We start from the raw sequence: 24738 nt of genomic DNA, 5'->3' as shown, positions 1-24738 counted from the left end.
TTCTTTGTAGAAAGGCGCTTTATGAAAATAAGTCCATTCACTAGTATTAGTTTACAGCGCAGTCTTGCAACATCCAATATGGCGGCGACGTTGACGTATTGGCAGCTCCATGGGGCGGAGCTTGGACGTAGGCAGTGCTTTTGGGTTGGGTTGCCAGGTTTGTCAGGAACCCGTTAATATAATACATCCATGCAGGAACCCCGACACGTGAAACACCATTGACTCATTTCACTTTAAAATCGGGAGATAAGCGGGAGAAATTACAAATCGGGAGCAGGGCGGGAGAAATGGTTGAAAATCGGGAGACTCCCGCTTAAATCGGGAGTGTTGGCAGGTATGCTAATGTAACTATAGTCCCTGACTTACATCAGAATATACCAAAATATATTTATAAAATACTGAACCATGAATTACCAAAATAAACTTAACAAAATAAATCTCCTCTTACAATATGTTTTGCTGTGCTGTTAATGCGGACTGCTGTGACTGTGGCTTGTGCTGGTCTGAGGACGAAGCTTAGCTCAGAGCACGTAGCTTGTGCTAACCCTGCGTCGGCTCAACAAAGTAGTAATTTCTGAATTCGCAGCTCAGATGACATTTGAAACGGGAGGTCCTGTTGTTCCACAGTTTGTCCAGTGTGGAATCGAGTGAAGGCAAATTATTTCAGGACCTTTCCAGGTGGACGTCTGCTGGGACTGGTGGCCAATCTGGCCGCGATGCCACTGGACATGTCCGACAGAGATGGCTATAACCCCACTAGTGGCAGGCCAGGTATGTTCCAGCACAGCTCTGCTGGTCCTCCGGGGCTCTTGCAGCACTTGTTTCAGACAGAAATGAGGATGCTAGGACCGATTTTGATCTGAATGGCTGTAAAGAAATAAATTTGCATCAATATAAGATAAGATGAGATACCAGAAGATAAGTCGGCCAAGATAAAATGACCAATGGTGATTGACATAAGGTGGCCCTGCTCCAGCCGCTTTGCCAAGCCTGTTCATTCTGTCCATTTTAAATGGATTTATGAGGTAATAAAAGCTTCAAAAACACTCTTCACAAAAGATAGGGTTGATATCACAACGGGTTTGTCCAGGGCTACATTCACATTGCAGGCAAAAATGACTACTTTTTTTTGCCCATATCTGTTTTTTTTTTTTTTTTTTTTGCTGTCCAAAGAACTCAAATTACACAAAATCATATTTTTCTTTACATCGGACCTGGATAACTTTCATCAGTTATTGACGTCACCGATATGGGATTAATGTTAAAATTCTGCGATGGCAGTAAGTTTTCGCTTCAACGATGCCAGTCCTGGCATGTTTCTGTGATCCTCCGTTTCTTTTCAAGGGTTCAGGTCCCTCAAGTAAGTGGACATCCTTTAAAGCTTCCAGCTAATACCAATAGTTCAGCAGGGGCGTTAAACAAGCTGTGAAGTGTACACCTGCATCGATGGACTTGAATGTAAACAAATGAAACCTTTTAAATAGTATTTAAACAGGATAAAAATATATTGCTTGAAAGACATTGCTTGTTTATTATTTCAATTTTATTGGTGGGTTTGGGAGTATTTGTCTCCCCTGTTGAGTAGTAGGACCTGGAGAGGGAGTAATGGTAGCTTATAACAGGCTCACAGGTAACATCAAAAAGGGCTGCTGTTAGCTGCTTTATTACTGATTCGGGTCAGAAAGCCTAAAAACTGGGTATATTACACTTAAATTCAAGTGTGAACCTTTGAAAGTCAGGAAAAGTGTAATATGGGAAAGGGATCAATGAAAAGTTAAAACATAGCAGTTTGTGGGGGTCCACTTATGCTCTCTTACTGGATCGTTTGAGGATTCACCGAGCTCAAGGGCTCCAACTGGTCAGAAACACTTTCAAGGCTTCCATGCAAAATTTCAAATATTCAACTCCAAAGATCTTTTAAAAAGTACATTCATGTGGTTGTAAACCTTCTGTTACCTTAAAAAAAACAGTATGTCAGGTACCTTTTTTAAAAGTTTAGTTTTTTTAGTGATCAGAGCAGTTTTTGGGTAATGCGAGCCACGCCTGAAAACCTCTTCTGAGTATGTTTTCATTGCAGTTAACTGATCTTTATCAACGTTTTTGAGGGTGAAAAAGCACTGAAAAACAAATAGATACCTGCTAAACCTCCGGAAATGTTTACTGTGGAGTGTCTGTCACGCACACAGATTAGGCATCACTAGCTCAAACTATCTGCAGCATTTTCCTTTTTAGCTTCAGAAGCTGCCGCGTTTTCAGAGCCTGAGCCGACTGCAGAGCCTGAATGACCAACATGTGCACGACTGTTTCCACTGGTGATTTATTTCATGGGATTCTGCCTGCTCTCTGAACATGTTTGCAGCTAAAGCATTGCAGGTGTTAATGATGAAAGCCGGCCCTCTAGGCGGACAGACCCTATTTTAAAAGACCTGTCATGTTTAACATTTTTCCATCTCTCCTTCACTTCTTTCGCTCTCAGTCCTCTTTAGTCCTTGATGTTCGGCCCCCGTCATCTTCTTCCAGTCAAACCACCAGTGGGGGAACATCGCCCATTTCCTAACGTGTCAAGAGTGGAACGCAGATGCAATTTTTAGTGCCGAAAGAGTTTTTGAGGAAAGTAGGCCAAGAGCATGAGGGTTTTACAGAAGAGAAACATAGAGACTTTCAGGGAAAGGGAAATGTAAACAAGAGACTTTCCATCATCCGTGTGACATTTTGCTTGTTTGTTAAAGAGACAACCATCACTCAAGCGCATTGTCGCCTCAGTCACAGAGGGAAAAAGTGTGACAGCCAGCATGAGGACTTAGCGCTTTTGTTTCCTCTCCGCCTCAGTTTCCACACTTATATCTCTCTTTACACTCCTTCCAGTGCAGATCAATGGCATTCAATTAAATAAAATGCATAGGCATAAGTTTTAAGAGTCGATCCTCAAAATGTATTATATAATATTTATAAGTAACCAAAATTGTGACAGATGTTAAAACGTATCTTTTTTTTTTTTAGGTTAGTGCCCTTCAGGTTTTTTCTCCTCTTTAGCGGGTAACTGTCATCCAGGAGTCTCTTATCTGTCAGAAATGGCAGTTTTACAAACCTTCACACACGCGTGCTCATTTTCAGACAGAGGAGGCGAGAAGACGGCAAAAGATTTTCCCTGAAGTGAGACGCCGCGTCTCTGTCAGAAACAAGAAAGCACTTAGTGTGCGGTACGCCGGGGAGACAAAGACGTGCAGACGTGAAGGAGTCTGTACGAATGCAAAGGCGAATGTAACATAATGTCTTTGTAACGATGCGAGTTCTCTATGGACAGCCCTTATTAATTATCCAGGCGTCAGAGATGTTATCGTCTATTGGTATGATGTGGAGTTTAAGTGTTCAAGTGCGGCCTTGGCGTTTAGTTTAGTTTAGTTTAGTTTATTTAGCACATACAATAAAAAAATAACATCACACAAATAAGTGCAGTTAAAAGAAACTGTGCAGGGAGGAGCGAGCAAGCCAGTAGGCTTATGAGGAGCCCCCTAATAACATTTAACAATAAAGTTATGAGGATACAAAATAATAAAATAAAAATAAATAATACATCATAAAAATTGCATGCAGAACATGAATGAAAATAAAAAAATACTGTAGACCTATGATCACATGATCATGAAAATATGAATATTATGATGAACAAATGGCAACACAGAATATGAAGTACAAAAGAAACATTAACAGTGGGAAAAGCAAGAGCTTTCTTGACTACATTGTTGAATTAAATGCTCTCTTGAGCAACTTTTGAAAATGGATAGGGACCTACAATTGTTTGCAATATGGTACCAACTATTCCAGACTTTGACACTTCTAAACCTAAACAAAAATTGGCTTCTAGATTCCAGACATTTAGGCGGATGTAGGGCGAGGGCCTGCCGTGTTGAGTAGGAATGAAATTGAGAGTTTGTAGCGAAGTATGACCTAAAGTGCTCAGGAACATTTCCTTCTGAGGAAAATATCTTGTAAAGAAAAATGCATATTTGGTAACTGTTGATGTCATAAATAGTAAGGATCTGTAGATTTTTAAATAAGAGAGCAGCAGTACGATCCCAGACAGATCGAGATGCAAGTCTTACAAAACGATTGTTGCAAAGTAATTCCCCAGGAATCTGTGCCTGGACGCACGCGACTGGCCGGGGCAACTCGCTTGAATAGCCGGAGCTGTTTGCATTGGCGTGTCCCCAGTGTTGCGCTTCACACTGCGCTAATGTCATGTGAACAACAGGGAGAAACCAACAGCCGCGTGGAAAGGCAGCGGTGCTCGTGCATGTGTGGAAAAGCACCGGGCCGGTTCTGAGCACGTGGACTCCCCGGGGTAGTTTTACACAGACGAATAAAGCGGTGCCTCAACCAAATAGGCTCTTGATTAGAAAAATACCAAAATGTCAAGTGTCTCCATTTTTACAGGCGATAATAGACGAGCGTGTTGTTTTAGCGCCTGGAGGATATTTCCAGGAGAAAAAAAGGTTGTTGAAGGTTCCCTGTTTACGTCTGTTGGTGCAGGAGCCAGTTTGGTGTTGGTTCCAGCAGAAAACATCTAGAAGCTGTTTTCTTTTTCACAGTTGGAAGGGTCATAGTCACCCTCCCCTTTCTAGAGGCCTGTCTTGACGATCTGTCTCGTCTTATTGTAAGTTATCTAGTTTACTGTAGCGGACCGCACTGCAGTATTCTCCTTTCACTCCTTTAAAAACGCTAAAAACGACTGTCTCTCTTTCTCCATCATTCACGCAGTGTGTACATTATGTGCCATCTGTGAGTGCATTTCTAAACAAATGGAACATATAAAAAGCATCGCACATCTTATCATCGCCAGCTGGTGTTTAAAAACCGCCCGTCTTATGGTTAAATGTTAAACTGGAACAGAAGGAAGAGGGTCCTGTCGGTCCACACAGATCCATTTGTTTTGCCAATATTCAATACAGTTTTCAACATAATGCGTTTCAGATGGACGAGTCTAGCCTGCCTGTATTGTGTTTGTGTCTTTCTGCAGATAAAGTAGGGCTTGTTGCCTAGTAAACTTGGAAAAAAAAGATATTTCTAATAAAGGCCAGATATTCTCAGGCTTTATTTTGAACACAGTTTTGATGATTACTTATTAGCTATTTGTTTTTTGAACGCCCGAACCCAGGACAGAAATAAACTTCCCAAACCTTGCTTCGGTTCGCCTTTATGACCCAATTTCACGTCAGAACGTAAAACAGCTGCCTTGCAGTTTCACAAGTACTTCACTTTCCAAATATGGAGCCGCTCTTCTGCGTTGCTGCATCATCACATCACTGTTACACATGTCGCCAAGTGTTGACGTGAACGCAGCCTGATGGTATTTACCAGCAGCTTAAAACTGCATGATGATGAGGTTCGTCTGCAACCAAATACACACTTTTACCCCTTCCTCCATAGTACTGTTTGTTTAAATCACGATTAAAATGGATATAGTTCAGCAACTATGCAGAGTCACTCCATTCACGATAAAAGAACTGTGTTCATGTTTCTATTTCGGGGCTCGTTTTATCTTGCTTCCATATATTCAATGAAGGGGCGTGGTTATTTATATGGGTTTGGCTGCTGTACTGAACCTCAGCAGATCTGCATGAGGGACAGGAAAAGTGGATGGAAACTGCTGCAAAAACACTGACATAATAGAGGAATGGCTGCAAATGTTTTGGGCCAGACGACTAAAGGACCATTCTGCTGCATTTTAGAGTGATGAGGCTTTGTACCAGCTCCAGCTCAAAAACTACAATATGTAAAACTGGATTAAATTAACTCTTAAATAATAAAGACTAAACAAAACACAGTTTTTGATGCATGAAACCTTTATTCAATTTGTGAAAATGCAAAATGCAGGCATTTTCACTGTATTTCTGTCACTCAGACCACCGACGACCAAGCTGCAATGTTACAGAGAGTTTGTAAAAGCAAAATATGTATTGAAAATATTAATGCAATTATTTCATATTCATTCTGAGGGTAAAAATAGGAGGAAAATCCATCCATGCATTATTTTTGCCTAGTTACTCCAGTTCAGGGTGTCAGGGGTCTGCTGAAGCCTATCCCAGCTCTCTCCAGATGAAAGGCAGAGATCCATCCATCCATGCATCCATCCATCCATCCATCCATCCATCCATCCATCCATCCATCCATCCATCCATCCGCTGTATAATAACCTTCATTATTTTGTCTTCATGTCACCCTTGAAGACTCATCATTCATCATCAAATCAGCATGCAAAACTGCATTTTATATTTAGTCAGGTTATTTTTGTCTAATGTTAACATTTATTTGATGATCTGAAATGTACACCTGCGACAAGAAAGCAAAAAACACCTCCTCCTATGTCAGAGGAGGCCAAAATGTACCTGAAGTCTCCTGGTTGGTCCACAACACTCTTCATAAACTGTAACTGCCACAGCCAACCCGCCCTGGGGAACCTGAGGCCGCTACAGTATCTTCCGCCTGTTACGAACAGCCCTGCCTCCAACCAATCAGCTGCAGTTTCCCACCCACACCCATCTCTAGTCCATAACCTGTCTCCAGTCCCTGACCCTATGCTTTCAGTCACTACTACACTCTCTGGAATTCCTTGCCACAGGAACTAAGGTCTGCTCCAACTAGTGGTGGGGGAAAAAAACGATATTGCAATATATTGTTGCGCTCTCTGTCGCAATAAATAATCGATAAACTGACGGCAAATATCGATATTTTATTACAACACATATAATGAATTTACGCGGTTGTCACCGCACTATTGTTCAAGCACTTCAATTTGTCCAGCTGTACAGAGTTTACATTTACAAGACTAGGAGGCAGTGAGGTACTATGCAAAATTAAGTTACTTACTGACTTTTCAGTATTAGAAACAAAGCAGTGCACTGTCCTGGTTTATATAAAACATGTTATTAATGTTAATGCACTTTAAATATCGTGTATCGTGATATTATTGTTATCGTGGGCCACATATCGCCACAGTATTGAATCGTGAGTTACCGTATCGTCCCACCCCTAGCTCCAACAGTGCCCTCTTTCAAAAGCAGACTAAAAACGTACCTTTTTGCACAGGCGTTTGAGTAAACTCTACATGGTTGGCTGGGTGATCGCACTTTTGTTAAAATGGAATTATGGTTGTTATTGTTGTTTTTCTCTTGTCATACTTTTTGTCTGTTTCTGTTATTCTAAACTTGTAATTTTGTTTGTTTGTATTTGAGCACATTGAGTCCATGCTCATCCAGTGAAATGTGCTTTATAAATAAATGTGCCTTGCCTTGCCTATTCCTCGGCCCTGAGTCAGGTCTACTCCCAGTTCCCCTTAGTGCGCCTGACTCAGCTCCAGCTCCCGTGCATGACTCTACTCCCATTCTCCTCCTCTAAACCATCTCCAGTCCCTGATCAGACAGCAGCAGCTGTCTGTTCAGCCTCCGCCAGTCCAACCCCAGACCCAGACTCAGACCCAGACCCAGACCCGGCTCCACCTCCTGCCCTGCTTCCTAACCTTGCCCTAATCCCAGCCACTGTCCTAGGGACCCTGTCCTTGCTCCCGTGCCAGACCCTTTCTTGTCAACACTAAGCAAGCGACCTCCGTGCTACAGGCTGCCAAACCCCAACAGAGGTCTGCTCAGCCTCCAGGCTGCCCTCTGACGTGACCTCGGTCTGATCATTGTGTTATGTAAATGTTTGATACTTACAATTCTTGATTCCGACTGAATGCACCCATCGTGGATGAGAGTGAGCAGACTGGGCGCTTCACCTACCAGACGTTGTCTGCTTCCACCTCACAAACACGGCAGTGAGCGGAGTCGGTCTGACTGGAGTGTCTAGTGCGTTCAGAGGAGTGTTATTAGAAACTGGTGGAGACTGTCCTCACGTACGTGATCGCTCGGGATTTCAGCCAACCCTGTGACAAGTTTTGCGTTTCATCACTTCTCTGTCTCTGCCTCTTCCCACGTTGGTCTCCACTGATTATTGCCACCTGTGTTTTGTTTTCCCTGATTGCGCCGTCTGCCCTGTTGTCTCTCCTCCTTTCCTTGTTAATGTGTCACTCAGACTCTCCTGCTCTCCGTTGTGCTTCATCGTGCGGTTTGTGTTTGCTTTGTGTTCTTTCGAGTTTTCTGGGGATGTGCGACTCTGTCAGTGTTTTATGTTACTAATAAAAAACATTATTCCTGGATCCCTGGTCTCTTGCATTTGAAAACTACTCACGCAGCCCTGACAAGCATTTGTGACTTGAACTAATACAAAACTACAAATGCATAAGATAAGATAAGATAAGATAAACCTTTAATAGTCCCACAGAGGGGAAATTTGCAGTTTACAGCAGCAAAGGGGATAGTGCAAAAACAAGAGGCATCAATAGAAAAAGTAATAACACAGTAATAAAAATAACACACTATAAACAGTAAACTGGTATACAATAATAATAATAATAAGAAAGATAAATAATAAGAAATACTAGTATATAAAAAGATAACTGACGGATATTTACAGATGGATACTATACAAATATGCCATTTTATCATTTTGAGTCCTATATTTAGGCACTTACACATGCAGAAAAACTCTGGGATGTATTTATAAATGCAAGTTACAGATCAGCATTTTGGAAATTGATGTTTTTTGCAATTGTCCTCTCTTATTTTTTCACAATATTTTTCCATCTTCATTGTCAATTTAAATAAAGAATGTCCCATTTGGGTTTGTATTGTTGGTGGCTGTAATCCTACCCTCAGCCTCTGATGCATTTGGAAAGTTGGTCCCACATGAGAAGCAACTTTCCATCCATTACCCTCATTCCTTTGCTTTCAAAATGAAGGGCAGTTTTGAAATGAGGCACCGACTCCGAACTGGAACTACTTCAGTGGAAAAGAGGTAATGGAGACAATAGATGCAAAGCTTTTAAAAATTGCTAACGTTCAGTATGAGCCGCCTGACAAAACTGCAGCAAGATGTGATGAAAGTATTGTAAGAAGACGCAATGCAAGTGCTTAACTGAAACTACAAATGACAAGAGTGAGCAAAAAGAGGGAGGAGGAGGTGGATGGCAGTTACAAAGAAAGGATGTTACTGACGAAAAACTATCCCCAAAGAGACAAGCAAGGGGGTAGAGAGTGTGTGTGTGTGTAGCAAAACGTCCAGCTCATCTAATTTACCGGATTAGACAAGATCTATTTGTCATCTACACACACATGTGCTGAAACACCAAAGTCAGTCCTCTGAAATATTTACTAGCCTCATGTGGGGAAATCTCTCAGGATTATCCCCAATAACCTGTTTAACTTAATCCGTATCTCACACACATGAATAATAAATCCCTCCCTCCGCTCTCCATCTCCTCTCTCCGAGACGGAGCAGGAGCCGCGCTCTCTCACCTGAAGGCTGATTTATGGTTCCGCGTTACACCAACGCAGAGCCTAGAGCGTAGGGTACGCGGCGACGCGCACCACCTACGGCGTAGGCTCTGCGTCGATTTAACGCGGACCATAAATCAGGCTTTACTCCATCACCCTCCCTCCCCTCTCCTCCTCTCCTCTCTCTCTCTCACACTCACTCCATCTCCCTGACGAGCCTGTACCGGCTGCTCTCTCTGCCTCTCCGTTCAGACAGATGTGTTCCCTCTCAGCTTCTCTGCCAGTCTCTCTACTTTCCTTCTTTTCTCCAGCATAACCAGCCCTCTCTCTCTGCCTCTGCCTCCCTCTCTCCCCGGGATAGGAAAAGCCACAGTAGCAGGACCAGGGAGCACCGGCAAACAGCCCTAAATAACAGGAAGAGGAAGTGGGGAGTGACCTGTGAGAGGGAGAGAGGACCGCACTGCTCGGACAGCTGCGCTTCCAAAGTGTTTCTGACACTGGATGAGAAAAGACGCACATCAGAGGCGACTGGAGGAAGAGAGGAGAGACCTGAGGAGGAACCTGCTGGATTCTCACCTGGGGAAAAAAAACCTTGGCAACTTGAGGAAGGAGGGAGTGAGGCCGATAAAGACATTTTAGGGTAAATTACTTCTCTGTCGGAGTTCCTGGAGTTTCTGCTTATTTGAGGAAAAAAGAAATTGACAAGAGACTTGTGTTTCCACTGCGATAACATCACGGTAGATACCTGCCAGGTGATCTATCTAGCCATTTCTTTTTCTAATTCTCCCATTTTTTTGCCTCGTGATTCCTAGTTTGTCTTCTGAAATTCATTTTTTGGGAGGGATTCATTCTTGCTCAAGAGGCAAAATCATACTTTTCATCATCACCGGCTTTCTTATTTGTCTGACACTCCAGAGAAGGATTTGCCACAAAGCCCTGGGAAAAAAAACAGCAAAACCTAAGAGATAAAACCTCTTTCTGGGCAACACCTGTTGCTTTCTTTCTACTTTGGGAAAAACAGTAGAAAAAAAAAACTGTAGCAGGACTGAGGACGGTGGAGTGATTTGTGCGTCTGTTGCGCTCTGATCTCCTTCCAGCCGAAAACTGCGCTCCAGTTTCAACCTTTCTGCTTGATTCTAATTTGTGCGGTGAGTTTATTTATTTATTTATTTATAACTCTTTTGGCAAATGGGAAAAAAAAATGTGTTGTTCAAGTGTTTTGTGCGTGCGCATGTACCTGGATATAAGCATGAGCGCCGGTGCCAGATAGAACATCCAGAGCTGTTCAGCAAATGGCACCGCGAATATACAATTTCCCTCTGATTGAAAAACGGTGTACATCAGTGTCGCCGGAAAATGTAACCCAGATCCCCTGAAAAATGCTCCAGGCTACTTTCCCAATCACTCCGGGCTGAAATGCTGGGGAACAGCGGGGGGGACCGGCGTTAGTGAAGGTAGAGGAATAACTTGAGCTGACGGTGATAACCACTTTAAGACCGGCCTGTCGGCCCCCGCCTCTGCTCACATATGTTATTCCAACTCTCTCCGACAGCTCGGTGTAGATTTGAATGCTGTAATTGAATGCTGGCCCCCCCTCCCCTGCTCCCCCAGAGGGCGGACTGTCATTCGTGCAGACAGACGGCTGTGGCCATTAAGATGATACAGGATGATCTAGAGACACAGCAGGGAAAAAATAACCGAATCCACCAGGAGGTCTTCAGCTGTTCATTTTGAAGTGCTCCACATTGGGAAGAAAATGTTCCATCACAGCTGTCAAGTTCAAGTCGGCCTGTGTATGAAGTATTGATGACTCACATCTAATATTAAAATGAAGGGATGATCTTGTCAGTTTTGTCAGCTGAAGACATCCCTGATATGCATTTATAATTTGTTAGAGACCTAATTTATCAACACTTGGAAAGAATAACACCTACCAGTAAGATTTCTGTATCAAGCTGCACATTGTTGCATTCCTGTCTTGGGTTTCACCAAAAAAACCCAGTGTAAGATAATTATCTGCCCTGTGAATAAGATGATATTTACTTTGCAGCAGTGACTTTCCTCTGTGGGCGTGTCCTTGTGGCCCAGACTGACACAACTGATTTGATTTGGTTGTTACATCGAAAGCTGTTGATGCTACTAAACCCTGTGGTCTAATTCCTAAACAGAAAACTCTCAGGGAAAATCCTTTGGGTGCCATCTGGGAGTCTTCACCCTCACGCACACACACACATACACAAACACACACACACACATACACACACAGACACAAGATTCGTGATTTGAGCCGTTCATTCATTCAGATATATGTCAGTGAGGTTGACAAGCCGTCCAGCTGTGGTGATGTTAGTTCAGCTGAAGTCACTGATTACTGCTGAAAGACCCACTTCAGGTTTTACTCTTCGTGACGACTCCCCCCCTCCCCAACATATTATGCTTAATCTTGTATTAGAATGTTTTAGATTTTTCTACAAGTATTTTTAAATTGTTTTTCTTTTTCTTTTTCCCCTTCCCTGGAAATGGTTAGTTAAGGACAGACAATTACGACCATATCCACTGATCCATTACCGGTACTCAGTAACTCCTGTTCAGTGTGCTGGATCATATCCTAGGGGTTTTGGGCTGAAAGGCCGGGACCAGTCCTCTACAGGGTCACAAATGAATAAAAAATATATTTAAAAAGCAAATAAAGGTCCGTATTGTTAGTTCAGATTAGATATTTAAGGCTTTGAAATGCTGCAAATGGATGTGATTGGACAGAATGTAACACTGTGTCTTGGTTTACACCAGTTCTGCTAGACAAGTGTTGAGATAAAACTACCTTGAACTATGATTTTCATTTAGTTTTTGATCATTTGTGTTTTGTTTTATAAAAACAGAAGGATGTTTTTTAAGCCTTGAAACAGAAAGGGGAGCTTGAAGCTGAAATGACCGTTTTTGTCTCTCAGAGACTGTCAGGAATCACTTTGGAAGTCAGTCGGTGTGAACGACTCTCCTATTAATATTTTCCATTAGCATTGATTTTGGTTGCCCTGAAGCAATTTGTGGCCAGCTCACTGTATTAACATCTGATTTATCCCATTTGACAGTGAAGATAGTGTGTGTGTGTGTGTGTGTGTGTGTGTGTGTGTGTGTGTGTACAGTGTTTGTTGTGGCGGTGGCGGTGTGATTTGCTGGCAGACAGATTGTTTTGAGCTGCTCTGTGATTAAACCTGCTTTAATCTCTGCAGCAGACACCCACTACAATATTTGGGAGGCAAAAAAAAAAAATCCCAGATTTGAACGATCCCATGGGAACTGATCAGACTCAAACAAACTAAACCGTGTCACAGAAAGATTTAGAAGTAGCACAACTTCAAGAAAGAAGCTCCTTTACTCACAGTTTTTGCTTATTTTGTGATGTTATCTCAGAGATGGCCGGTACATGGAAACTTTTGCATAAAACAACAGAAGAAGAATCACATAATTCAACCTGAGACATGTTGGCAAGTGTCAGAGCGGTCAGCTCGCTCCTCCATGCAGAACATTATCTTGTGTCCAAATAGACACTTTTATGTTGGAGTAAGAAGAAACCGATTTATGCATTAATAAAAATTCACGAGCTTCATCCTGCGAGGGACCAGGGGTAGTTTCAACAAACCCCATGGAAATCAAGTCAGTTGACATTTTCTGGGTAAAAATTGGTTGAATTGTAGGTTTGTAACTGAAGGAGAGCTCGAGGTTTATTCAGAGGGGAGCACGAATGTCGTGTTATTCTGCTAATCTTTTGTGTGAAGCCTCAACTTATCATCTAATGGCAGAGTGAGGGCATTTTTTTTTTTGGGGGGGGGGGGATGACTTTCAGAATAGTTCTTCAATTGTCTTTTTTTTTCTTCTTTAAATCTCCTTAAGTTGATTCACCAAACAATGAAGGAGATTTCAGATGTGTGTAATCAGACTACAGAGAGAACTCTTTTTGATTTAGTTGAAAGGGCCAAACAGCCCAACTTCAGAGATCTGCATGAGATCATTCGTCAAAGACAAAAGACAAAAACAATCGCTGCTTCACGACCAACCAGGTGTCGAGATTTGATGAAGGGTGGAAAGGTTTGAGACGAAAGACTGAGTTTGTCTCTTCAAACATTTCATCATTGAGCGTTTCCAGCTCTGAAATGCAAAAAATGACAAGAAGATTTAAGCATTAACTTCAAACACCCTTCAGTGACCGAGAGCAAGAAGCAAGCCTTGTTAGTTTTCTGCGCGGCAGCCCTTGGTAGACTGAAACGAGGTCAGGCCCGTCTGTCAGTCACAAAACATCAGAGACTGACAACTGTATCGCTGCGTCTGCCTGTTCCTGCACCTCTGTCACAGCCGCACGCACTCCTGCCCGCGGACAACGTACAGATGCAATTACAGATATTCCTGGATGTTATTTATTCTTCACAGCTCTAAAAGATCCCTTTGATAAAGCATGCTGGAAATAACTTTGAATAATCCTCTTGTGAGATTTGTGAGCCCGACACTGGCGGTTTTAAAAGCAATTATCAAAAGAAAGTAAATCATAAATTGTCAATGTTTTCTGACTCCCCAAACTCCGTAAGCGTCGCCCAGCGTGGTCTATTTTTAATGTGGCTGTAAAAGATTTAAAGCGGGAGGCTGGAGATCTGACTATGCTGAACTGGGTGCACCGCCATGTTTATCCTCCCCTCTAAACTGCTAAATTTGCTTTTAAAGGTGAGGTCGTGAGTGTATGTGTGTGTGTGTGTGTGTGTGTGGCGGGGGGGTGTTAGAAATGAGGATGAAAAGGTGAGAAAAGGCAGAAGAGGGAATGATTGACAAAAGCCTGAAATAGTTTGTGTGAAAAACAAGATGCACCATTCACCTTGAGAGGTTCAATCGAGAGTTAAAAGGAAAAAGGACAAGCGGGGGGCAGAGAAAAGCAAAGTTTGAGTCAACCTTAGACTAAGAAAACCAACAAACAAAAATAAAATCAAACCAACAAACGAGAAAGAGACTAAACGTGAAACTGGGTGAGGGGCCACGCACGTCGGCCCGGAGAGACGTGCCGTCAGCAGCTGAAGTCAATACCAGGAAGGGCGTGTCAACTCGCTAATGACCTTAAATTAACTGACCAAATGGTATTTCCCAGAAGGCATTGTGTTTACACTTCCTGGTGCTGATAAAAGACGAGGAACGGACACTGGTTTTTGAAGGAGGAAACGCTGAGTAAAAACAAAAAAAGAAGCCCTTTTTAGGGAAAATGTCTCCATCCTCCTACAAATACGTGTCTGTCAGAGCAGGGGCGAAAATCCCGTTTCATAGTTGGGGGGGACAATAAACAGTAACATTTTAGAGAATAAATCCAGGGGGGGACAAGGAATAAAAGTTTTAGCCTTCCTTTAATACAGCATTTTGACATTTTCATCTCTATCTCGCAAACAGGCAGAAGCCCTTTCTTAGAGCAATACAAAACAATGGTTTTAGGTGGAAGGTGGCAATAATACAGCACATCTGACATAATACACTGCAAAAACCCAAAATCTTAACAAGAATATTTGTCTTATTTCTAGTTAAAATGTCTCATTTTTAGTTAAAAAAAAATCTCATGACACTTAAAACAAGACTCATCACTGGAAAAAAACAACAATTTTCACCTGTTTCAAGTAGATTTTCACTTAAAATAAGTAGAAAAATCTGCCAGTGGAACAAGATTTTTTTGCTTATAAGATAAATCTTGTCGCACTGGCAGATTTTTCTACTTATTTCAAGTGAAAATTTACTTGAAACAGGTGAAAATTGTCAAATAACAAGTTATTTTTCTGGTGATGACTCTTGTTTTAAGTGTAATGAGATTTTACTGTTTATTATTATTTTCGATTTCGGTTTCGGCCACAAATTTTCATGTTGGTGCATCACTACTAAATACTACTGCATTGTTCCAAAATTATTAATTCTGTCTCTATTCTAGGGGGGGACAGCTTTACTAATGGGGGGGGGGAATTGTCCCCCCTGTCCCCCCCGGGATTTTCGCCCCTGTGTCAGAGGATATCGTTGAATGTACGAGTGTAAGACGAGGAGAAATCTGAGCTCTGAGTCACAACACCTGTAAAGTGACTCGTGTAAAACCTGAATTCAGTTTCAGAAACTAAAAACTCATGTATAAAGAGTATACTGAGCTGTAAAGAGTAACTAAAGTGTGATCCAGCCACTTAAAACACAGTGATGAAAATGACCAGTTCAGCAACTTACAAATTACAATCAACAATTTCTGGATGAATGATTGGAACTTTATTTCGGCTGTCAGTTCGTCTCTTACTTTGTCCATCACTGAAATTATTTTTAGTAGAAGGAAAGTCATTTATATAAAAATGATCTCATTTTTTTGGACTGAATGTCTCTCAAAATGCAAACTGATCTCATTAGGTTTAATGGTGCTCTTAACTAGTCTGTTTTAATTGTCGCAGAGCGCTCTGCAGTGCTTCCTCATTCACACTCTTAATGTGCGTCTTATTTTATTTATGTAGCCATTTGGTTTATTCAAATCATACTCTGATGAGACTTTCAACAGGGTGGGAGTTTAATGTCTCATCTGATTGCAGGACTTGAACTTTATTAAGCTTTTCCATTTAAGGGTTCAGATAGTGTGAACTGTTACATGAAAACATGACCAACAGTTTTACAGATGACATAATACTGACCTGAAACATGATGATTCATCCCAAAACTAATTACAAAAGATGCAGCTTGTCTGTTTTTTTCCGTTTAAGTAATAAGGACTCCGTTGAGTGAGAACAGGAGGACGCAGTGTGGATGTTTTGTTTGCTGGAGAGGAAGGATGTGCACAGTAAAAGCTGGAGAGGAGGACCCTGCCAGGAAACATGCCTAGCGTAATCTTAAACCGCAGACGTCTCAAAGTGTGAAATGAATGTGTTAGGATTTAGTGGAGTGGGCCATGTGTGGTGAAATTACAAACAGAAAATGATTTATGCTTGCACCGTACACGAGCACGACCAAACCCTAACATCTGGTTCATCTGACCCACGAGGAGGGGGACCGTTCTAGCGCAATCAACTTGGATACATGTAAAGGTACATTTTGTACTTAAGAGACACAACACAGGAATGTGGTTCCTTCTCCTTTTTGAAGTTACAAATGCAGAGAAGTGATGTCTCACCAACACTTTCTTCTATCCATGGACATCCACGCTCACGTTTGAAGGGTTGCAGGCAGTACTCGAGTTGTAAAAAACAATCAGGGGGGATGGTGGATTTTATCACATGGGGACAGATCATTTGTGCTGATTACAAATAATAATATATTACAAATAATATTACTGACCAAAACACCTGCAGAAATACTGCAGGAATGACATAGCAGCAGTTAAATGCAGCCTTCTGTAAGCTTTAAATATCCACTGGGCTTACATCAAATACATCAAAACACAACAATAAAAAACACTTTTCTGAACTTATCAATATGACTCTGTCCTTCACAGGATAAGTAAAATGGATCACTGCAAAAACTCAAAATCTTAACAAGAATATTTGTCTTATTTCTAGTTAAAATGTCTCATTTTAGTAAAAAAAATCTCATTACACTTAAAACAAGACTCATCACTGGAAAAAACAACAATTTTCACCTGTTTCAAGTAGATTTTCACTTGAAATAAGTAGAAAAATCTGCCAGTGGAACAAGATTTTTTTGCTTGTAATTAGAAGATAAATCTTGTCCCAGTGGCAGATTTTCCTACTTATTTCAAGTGAAAATTTACTTGAAAAAGGTGAAAATTGTCATATAAGTTATTTTTCTGGTGTTATTTTTCTGGTGATGACTCTAAATATTGAAATAGCAGTAATACCACATTCATTGATGAAATTACGTAAGGGATGGGCAGTTTTACAGGGGGGATGATTTTGACTGTTTTTATTTCAGGGGGGATGCCATCCCCCCTCATCCCCCCTCATCCCCCCTCAACTCCAGTACTGGTTGCAGGAATACTGAAGTGTCATGTGACGGCCCTCAAAGGCTTGAATCAAGGCAACCGGCTTTCCTTTTCTTGGTAGTCCAGTTGCCTTGATTCAAGCCTTTGATGCTTCTCATGACCTGGATGAGAGAGAGTCTGCCCCAGCATCATCTCATCATGAAAAAGACTAAGAGAGGGATGTTAAGGAAGGCAGGTGTAAGTGATCTTATGAGCTTATTACAGGCCACACAGCTCATCAGTGTAACAAGCCTCAGCAAAACATCGTGTTTGATGCATTTGTACCATACAATGATAATCAACACTCAGTCTCAATCTGACATCTGACATTCATTCACTTGTTTCCCCCGAACAGCAAGTCCTTCTTAGTGCCATTAGTGTAGCTGGGGAGCAAATCCCACCAGCGAGACTTTATACTGACACAAATGACCCCTCCCTCATCCTCACTTCAGCATCTTCATCCTCTGGATCTGAACCAGCAGACTGGTCTGTTGTAAACGCGTTGGTAAAGTCTGATCCCTTATCAGCGGCCGTCACCTGGTTGTAAAGTCCATTAATGAACCTGTAATCTGCACCGACGGCCCCAGAAGTGTGTTTGCCTCGGATGTCTTTGCACCACACAACGGCTATCGCACAGCGCAGACTTTGTTAATCCAACAAGTCGCCCTCTTGAAAATAGTCACAGTTTATGGTTCAGATATCAGCAACTGCAGAGATCGTTCTTGAAAGTCTTGGTGTCTTTACTCTAATTGCATTTGACAATTTGGCTCCTGACATCTTCATCCCTGAGAAAATCAAAGCAAGGGGGGCGCTGTCCTTCCGCCTCCACCTTGTTAGCCACCGCACTGTGCATCTGTGCACTTTGCAGCATGTCATGGCTTGTTTTTCAAACATGGAAAAATCAATATACGTAATGTTAAAGGAGCTTGAGGCCGGATTGAGGCAGGATTTATGAAAGAAATCCGTATACGTTTTAAGTTTTCTAGTAATAATGTCAGATGAAGCGTTCCAAACCCAAAAGAATGAGCCCTCTAGTGTATCTCTCCTTTGGCTTGAACAGGCTGTGTGCTGCAAAATGTGCTGCAATTCGGGCCCAAATTTCCCGCGCTGGGCTGCGGATGTGACGTCACATGACGCTGCATGCACGTTCTCCCCGTTCTCCCGTGCCGGCTTCACTGTTGGCTGCAGTACCCCCAACGGCCGTCATGGTGAAGGGTGGCGCTAGAGAGTCTCATTTCTTAAAAGGAGCCTCATGCTCCTTTAATATGAGTTACTTTATTTCGCAATGATAGTAACATTATTATCAACCACCACCTATCCAAGCTCAGTCTTCGCATTTAAGGCAACTTTTTTCCACGACAGTCTAAACTTTGTGAAAATTTAGAACAGATCACGGAAATATTGGACCAGCACAGTCGAACAAAACCAGTTAATAGACTCAAAAACGTTGGTGTTTAGAGAACAAGGTTATAATGTAAAAAGACAGCATTCACAAGTGAGATTAAGGTGTACAGGTGTCATGAGTGTTTGGTTTCAGCTGTCATTGTAACTTTGTAACGATCACTCGTGGGGACAGTGTCCCAGTTGGGCGACCTACAGCCGGTACATCTAGAGGCCGCTCGCTCTTTCATTCACAAGTCCAGTGTAGAATGCAGTGAAAGCCTATGCATTTTTTTATTAACTTAATTGAGTCCCGAAAAGAAAAACAAACAAAGAAAACAAACACGGAAAAAGAAAACCTCAACAAAAGGATGTCGAGAAAAGGCCAAAACCACTGCTGAGTCTTTGTATGTGCTGATTTCTGGGGAGCTCTGTGAAGAGGTCAGGGGAGGTCAGCAGAATACCAGATTATGCCATTAGAGAGGGAAGAACTGTGCCGGTATAATCCCCTCATCATAATCTCTCTTTCTCCCTCTCCGCTGCTAATGGCTGGAAGACAATAAGATGCACTAATCTGTCTACTGGGATGGCACAGGGCTGCGCTGAGATATCTGCTAGAGTACAGAGCACAGAGGCTAAAGTGTTTTGAAGATTATTTGCCTGGCATTTCTGCTTTATTAGATAGAGCCCAATGGGGGGAGACACGAGTGATGGGGGAGACGGAAGCAAATATAGAGGGTGAGGCAGTAAGAAAGAACTAAGGAGAAGAAAAAAAAACTTCTCTGAAGCACTGATGTTTGTACAAATTTATTTTCTGTAAATGTCTTACAGGCAGAAGAAAGGTGATGCAAGACGCAGAAATGTCTTCCAACTTCTAATCAGGCAACACGCACGAATCAAATGAGATTCCAGTTTGTTTTTCATCTGAAATTGCTTAGCCAAATCTAAAATGTAATAGCAATTCTTATCATGGTTTAAAACAGTTTAAAATAGACAGAAGTGAGAGTAATGGATATAGTGAATATGTGTGGGTTACCAGGAATGATGCATCAGTGGATGAACCTGCACTTATCGAAAGGTGGAGTCAATCAGGAGGTGTTGGTTTACATTGGTGAACTTCTGTGTGTGTTCACACCGTCAAACTTTCCACAACAATGCTGCTTCAGCGCAGCTACTGCTCTCATTACCACAGACTAATACAGAGTGGCTCATAGGTGGTATGACTTGAAAGTGAAGACAAAGGTTACCAAGTTTAAACTACATGTGAATGCACTGGTCTGGAAATTCATCATTGATGTCTTTTAGGGCTGGGCGATATGAACCAAAAGTCATATCTCGATATTTTCTAGCTAAATGGTGATACTCAATATATATCGATATTTTTTCCGTGCCATAATTGGGGTTTCCCCAAGCAGCATTATAGCATAGCATCTCTGTTAGCTTCATTTTTTCTGAGGCAAACCCTTAAAAAAACAGTCAGTTTTAATACAAAGCCTCGTGCCAAATGTCACACAGGTTCCTTTATTAACAGAGGTCTGCACAATATCAAAATGTATAAAACAAATGAAATAAAAATAAACTGCCGGCATATATAGAATAAAAATGCTTCTTTAATAAAATAAAACAAAGATCCCTTTCCTGCATAACAATTCAATTAAAATACACTGTGCAATTAATACAATGTAGACAGTAACAGGCAGACTTTTCCACTGAGGTTGACAGTTGTGCAAATAACAAAACATTTGTGCAAATCTCAAATAAAACATTCAAGTCAATTTGTCACAAAATAAGCTATATCAAAATCCTAAAAAAAAAAAATTATTATTATTATTTTTTTAAATCGATATAAACGATATTGTCTCGTACCATATCGCGTTTGAAAGTATATCGATATATATTAAAATCTCGATATATCGCCCAGCCCTAATGTCTTTGATAATAGTTTTTGATATGGAAGGTGTATAGTTGCTGATGTGAGGTCAATATGGGGAGTTTGCAGCTTTAGCTGGCACAAGGCTGCAGCCACACAACCAGCAGTACCACGCCACGCCATCCTAAACACTCACCAAATGTCTCCTGTGACATTGTTTTGTTTTTTTTTCACTTTGAGGACTAAATTATTTGATAAATTATTAGCTTGACAACATTTGTGTCTCATGATGTTGTCTGACTTCCTCACTTGGAGGGTCTGACTATCATGTCTCTACATTTCTTCCATCAATCACAGACCTCAGTTGTTCTCTTCAGTGCCAGGGGGGTTATCCACTTCCTTGGTGGACCCTAATGTTTTCTGCTCTCAGACTGAAGTAATGTTTCTGAAGAACGGGCATGAAAATATTGATTGTTTTGGTTCATTTACCTTAGAACAAGCCATTTGAAAAAAAGCTGTAAAGGTCGACATTATCACCCCTTTGTCATCTTGACCACTTTTCCCTAAAGTAGATTTAGGTTCACATCAATATTTTGACTCTAAACCTTCTCTCCTGACACTTAAAACATTGATATTGACTGGGGTATCTGAGAGCTGTTTATCTCCTTGCGAGAGTGCTCCCAGTCATCGACAGCTGATGGATCTATTACCGGAAGATGGTCCTACTTCTGCCACGAGTAATGGGACCATATTTGGTGGATTAGTTAAGTTAGTCTGTCAGATGGAGCTGCACCTTGTCCCAGAACATGAAGTCCATATCTTTTTTATGCTAATGCATCACTGAGCACGTAAATTAATGTATGAAAACGACCCATTCCCAACTCTTTCTTTATTCTCCATTTCTTTGCTGTTTTGTAAAAAGGGGGTGAAAACAAAATAGCCATCAAAAATTCAAAATGTCAAACGGTCCCTTTTTGGAAAGTGGCCTTTCCAATGACAGATAAAGACGTTCATCCGAAGTGGTTCTAATGCCGTCTTCTTTCCCCGTCTCAGTCAGTCGCTCTCTCTCGCGCAACGCCAATGGGTCAAGACCTAAAATAGGTCACAGGCCTATGTTTAATAGATCCCCACATGACCGTGCTGGTGATATGCTTTCAGTGCAGGTCCCACGATGACAGGCTAAATGTTTCATTTGGGTCCCAAGCTGCAAAGGTTTAAGAACCCTGGTCCTAAATGATAGCTAGACCTCGAGCTCAGCGGCCGACTGTGAGGGGACGGCGAGTCCTTGGCCTTCAATCTAATTCTCACTCAGGCCCACTAAAGGGGTCTGTCCACAGCTGATAAGTGGGTTTTAATGTGATCTGCACTCCTTCTTTCGGCTCCCTCTCTTCTCTCTCATCTCCTCTCCCTTCATTTCTCTCTTCCCATTCCTTATTCCTGCTTGGCTCCGTCCTTTCCTCGTCTTTTTTTATCACCTCTTCCTCTAATTCCTCCCTCCTCTCATCTTAGATGATGGCGCGGCTCCAACCGTGGACAGGACTTATGCCCACGTTGGCCTTGTCCGTCTTCCTCACCGTTGCTCAAAACTCCGGACTTCTTTGGGCGGCAGCAGAGGAACGAGTGTCGTCCGACATCGTGAAGAAGGAATCTCATCCGGTGCTGGTTAGACAAAAGAGAGAATGGATCTGGAACACTTTTACTGTAGAGGAAGAGAAACCCGGACCCTTTCCTCAGAAGATAACGCAGGTATGTTAACATGCTGTATGGCAGGCACTCTCACCTCACGCCTTAAATGTGCAATCCATTTGCTATTTGAAAATAAGAAATGTGTTGTTTTTGTCACATCTGTTCACGCTGAAGAAACAGAATGTGAAGAATCTCGAACATTTACTTGCTACTTTTCAGCTCTTTGAAGAATATCTCAGTAATTTGGCCAGAGAGCTTTGGTTATTTGTACAGATTTGCTGGAAAGTGAATGTTAAAAACTGTTCGACAAACAATCCAATTACTTTCCCCTCTTTATTCCACAGCTCAAGTCGACCTTGAGAGAGTCGGTAATGAAGTTCAAAATAGATGGTGAAGGAGCAAACACAATCTTCTTTGTGGATGCAAACGGAAACCTGTTTGCCAGAAAAGCTCTGGACAGGGAGGAGAAGGCCAATTACAGCCTGACCGCTCAGATGTTTGATGGAAACGGGAGACTGATAGAGGACTCTGGAGACTTTGTCATCCAGGTGAACGATATCAACGACAACAAGCCGGTTTTCCCCAAACAGTACACCGGATCTATTCTAGAGAGAGCTAGTAAGGGTATGTATGACCTCTGTAAAAATCATCATGTTAAAAAGATACATAGATGATTACCTTTGAACATTTAGTCCAAAGAAACACATCTACTCTGGAACAGCCAGCAGAAAGTGCCCATCATTATGAGGGTGGTGTTGTTGACATTGTTAAACTTGTTGCTAAGGAGGAGCAGATGATGCAGAAAGACCTTTGGGCCATATTAAACATGATACAATAAACACACGCAGCATCAAGGAAACTAATGATAAAAGATTAGCTTCAAGCCTATAAAGACAGTTTTTATCAAAATAAGAAACGCAGTTCAAACATCAAGTGAGTTGATCTTAAAAACGACCAGATTGTCTAATATAACTGGCCTATAAGCGCACAGCCCCTACATGGCACAAACACACAAACCTATTATCAGTCAAACAATAAAACTCTAAAGAAATGGAAGAAAAGGGACCACTCTGTTGAAAAAACTAAAAAATAACAGAAAATAAATGAATCACTAAGTCCAGCATGAAGAACAGTATAAAATTGCACTTTTCTTTGCTCAACGCTGAATTCAGTCTCTCCACAACTGGTACAGCTTCATTTTCCAGTCCCTTCTGTTGCCTCCGTTGTGTCCAGTGGGGCATTTTTTAGCTCTCAATTTAATTTTTTGCAGCATCCAATCTTCTTTTGCTGCTATTTGTGTCAATCACAGGCTCTTTTTTGAATTCAATTCAATTCAATTCAATTCAATCAAAATGATAATTGAAGATCATAAGTGAAAGAAAATGGTTAAACTGTGTATTTATTAACCGTTCAAGGATAAGAGGACTAGGCTGTGAAAATACTATCACACCATGCACACACCTGTCACAATCTGATTGCATCATTTTGTTAAATAAAACAGACCGATTGATTAATGCAAAGGGATTATACGTTAAGTTTAGGGTTAGGGTTAGGGTTTAAGGTTAGGGTTAGGGTTAGGGTTAGGGTTTAGGGTTAGGGTTAGGGTTAGGGTTTAGGGTTAGGGTTAGGGTTTAGGTTAGGGTTTAGGGTTAGGGTTTAGGGTTTAGGGTTAGGGTTAGGGTTTAGGGTTAGGGTTAGGGTTTAGGGTTTAGGGTTAGGGTTAGGGTTTAGGGTTTAGGGTTAGGGTTAGGGTTTAGGGTTAGGGTTTAGGGTTAGGGTTAGGGTTAGGGTTAGGGTTTAGGGTTAGGGTTTAGGGTTAGGGTTAGCCAAATGGTCATGTGAGTTAAAGAATCAGCATCTTCTTATTTGGCTTCATTTTTGCGAAGCAGTGAAGAGGAGCACAATGTAATGTAATCATTGCGTGTAATAATCTTCTTCCTCTAGGAACTAAAGTAATAGATGCAGTAGCAACTGATGCAGATGACCCCTCCACTGCCAATGGACTGCTGTTTTACTCCTTAATCCACGGTGGAGATACCTTTGCCTTCGAAATCGACAGCAGCACAGGTAAGCTGTCTGCAGTGCCCACAACAACATTTCTGTTCCTCCTCAGAAAATTGAGTGGGGAAAGCTGTATATTTACAGGCTATTTTTACTGGCACATGAGTCAGAGCTGAAGTGAAAGTACCACCCTCTCTGGTCGCTCTGCAGGTGCCATCAGCTGCAAGACAAACACTCTGGACCGAGAAACCAAGAGCCAGTATGTGGTGGTGGTTCAAGCTCAGGACATGGGAGGAAGAGACACGGGCAGCACAGCCACCACTTCTGTCATCATCAACATCACCGACATCAACGACAATCTGGCTTCTTTTACCAGCAGTAAGGATCTGCTATCTGTGGCATAAGAATGCTGATCCATCCCGTTTTTACATTTAATTTTTATTTTTGTTTATCTACAGTAAATTCTAGTGTGT

General features: G+C 41.7%; 1 protein-coding gene across 2 annotated transcripts in view; it reads left to right on the top strand.

Moving 5' to 3' along the window:
* Positions 1 to 9745: 9745 nt before the first annotated feature.
* cdh5 (cadherin 5) overlaps positions 9746 to 24738 on the top strand; it is a 38497-nt gene continuing 23504 nt past the window's right edge. Inside the window, exons 1-5 of one of the 2 annotated variants that reach the window (XM_061745252.1) lie at positions 9746 to 10008; positions 22088 to 22324; positions 22609 to 22888; positions 24209 to 24331; positions 24476 to 24643. In XM_061745252.1, the coding sequence (XP_061601236.1) occupies positions 22088 to 22324; positions 22609 to 22888; positions 24209 to 24331; positions 24476 to 24643 (808 nt within the window). In that variant the 5' untranslated portion in view covers positions 9746 to 10008. Of the gene's footprint in view, positions 10517 to 22087; positions 22325 to 22608; positions 22889 to 24208; positions 24332 to 24475; positions 24644 to 24738 lie in introns of both variants that reach the window. The other variant, XM_061745251.1, reaches the window with a different exon arrangement.

Source organism: Cololabis saira, chromosome 17, assembly GCF_033807715.1.
Source record: "Cololabis saira isolate AMF1-May2022 chromosome 17, fColSai1.1, whole genome shotgun sequence".
In the NCBI taxonomy this organism is placed as follows: Eukaryota; Metazoa; Chordata; class Actinopteri; order Beloniformes; family Belonidae; genus Cololabis; species Cololabis saira.
This window is presented reverse-complemented; position numbering and strand designations above follow the sequence as displayed.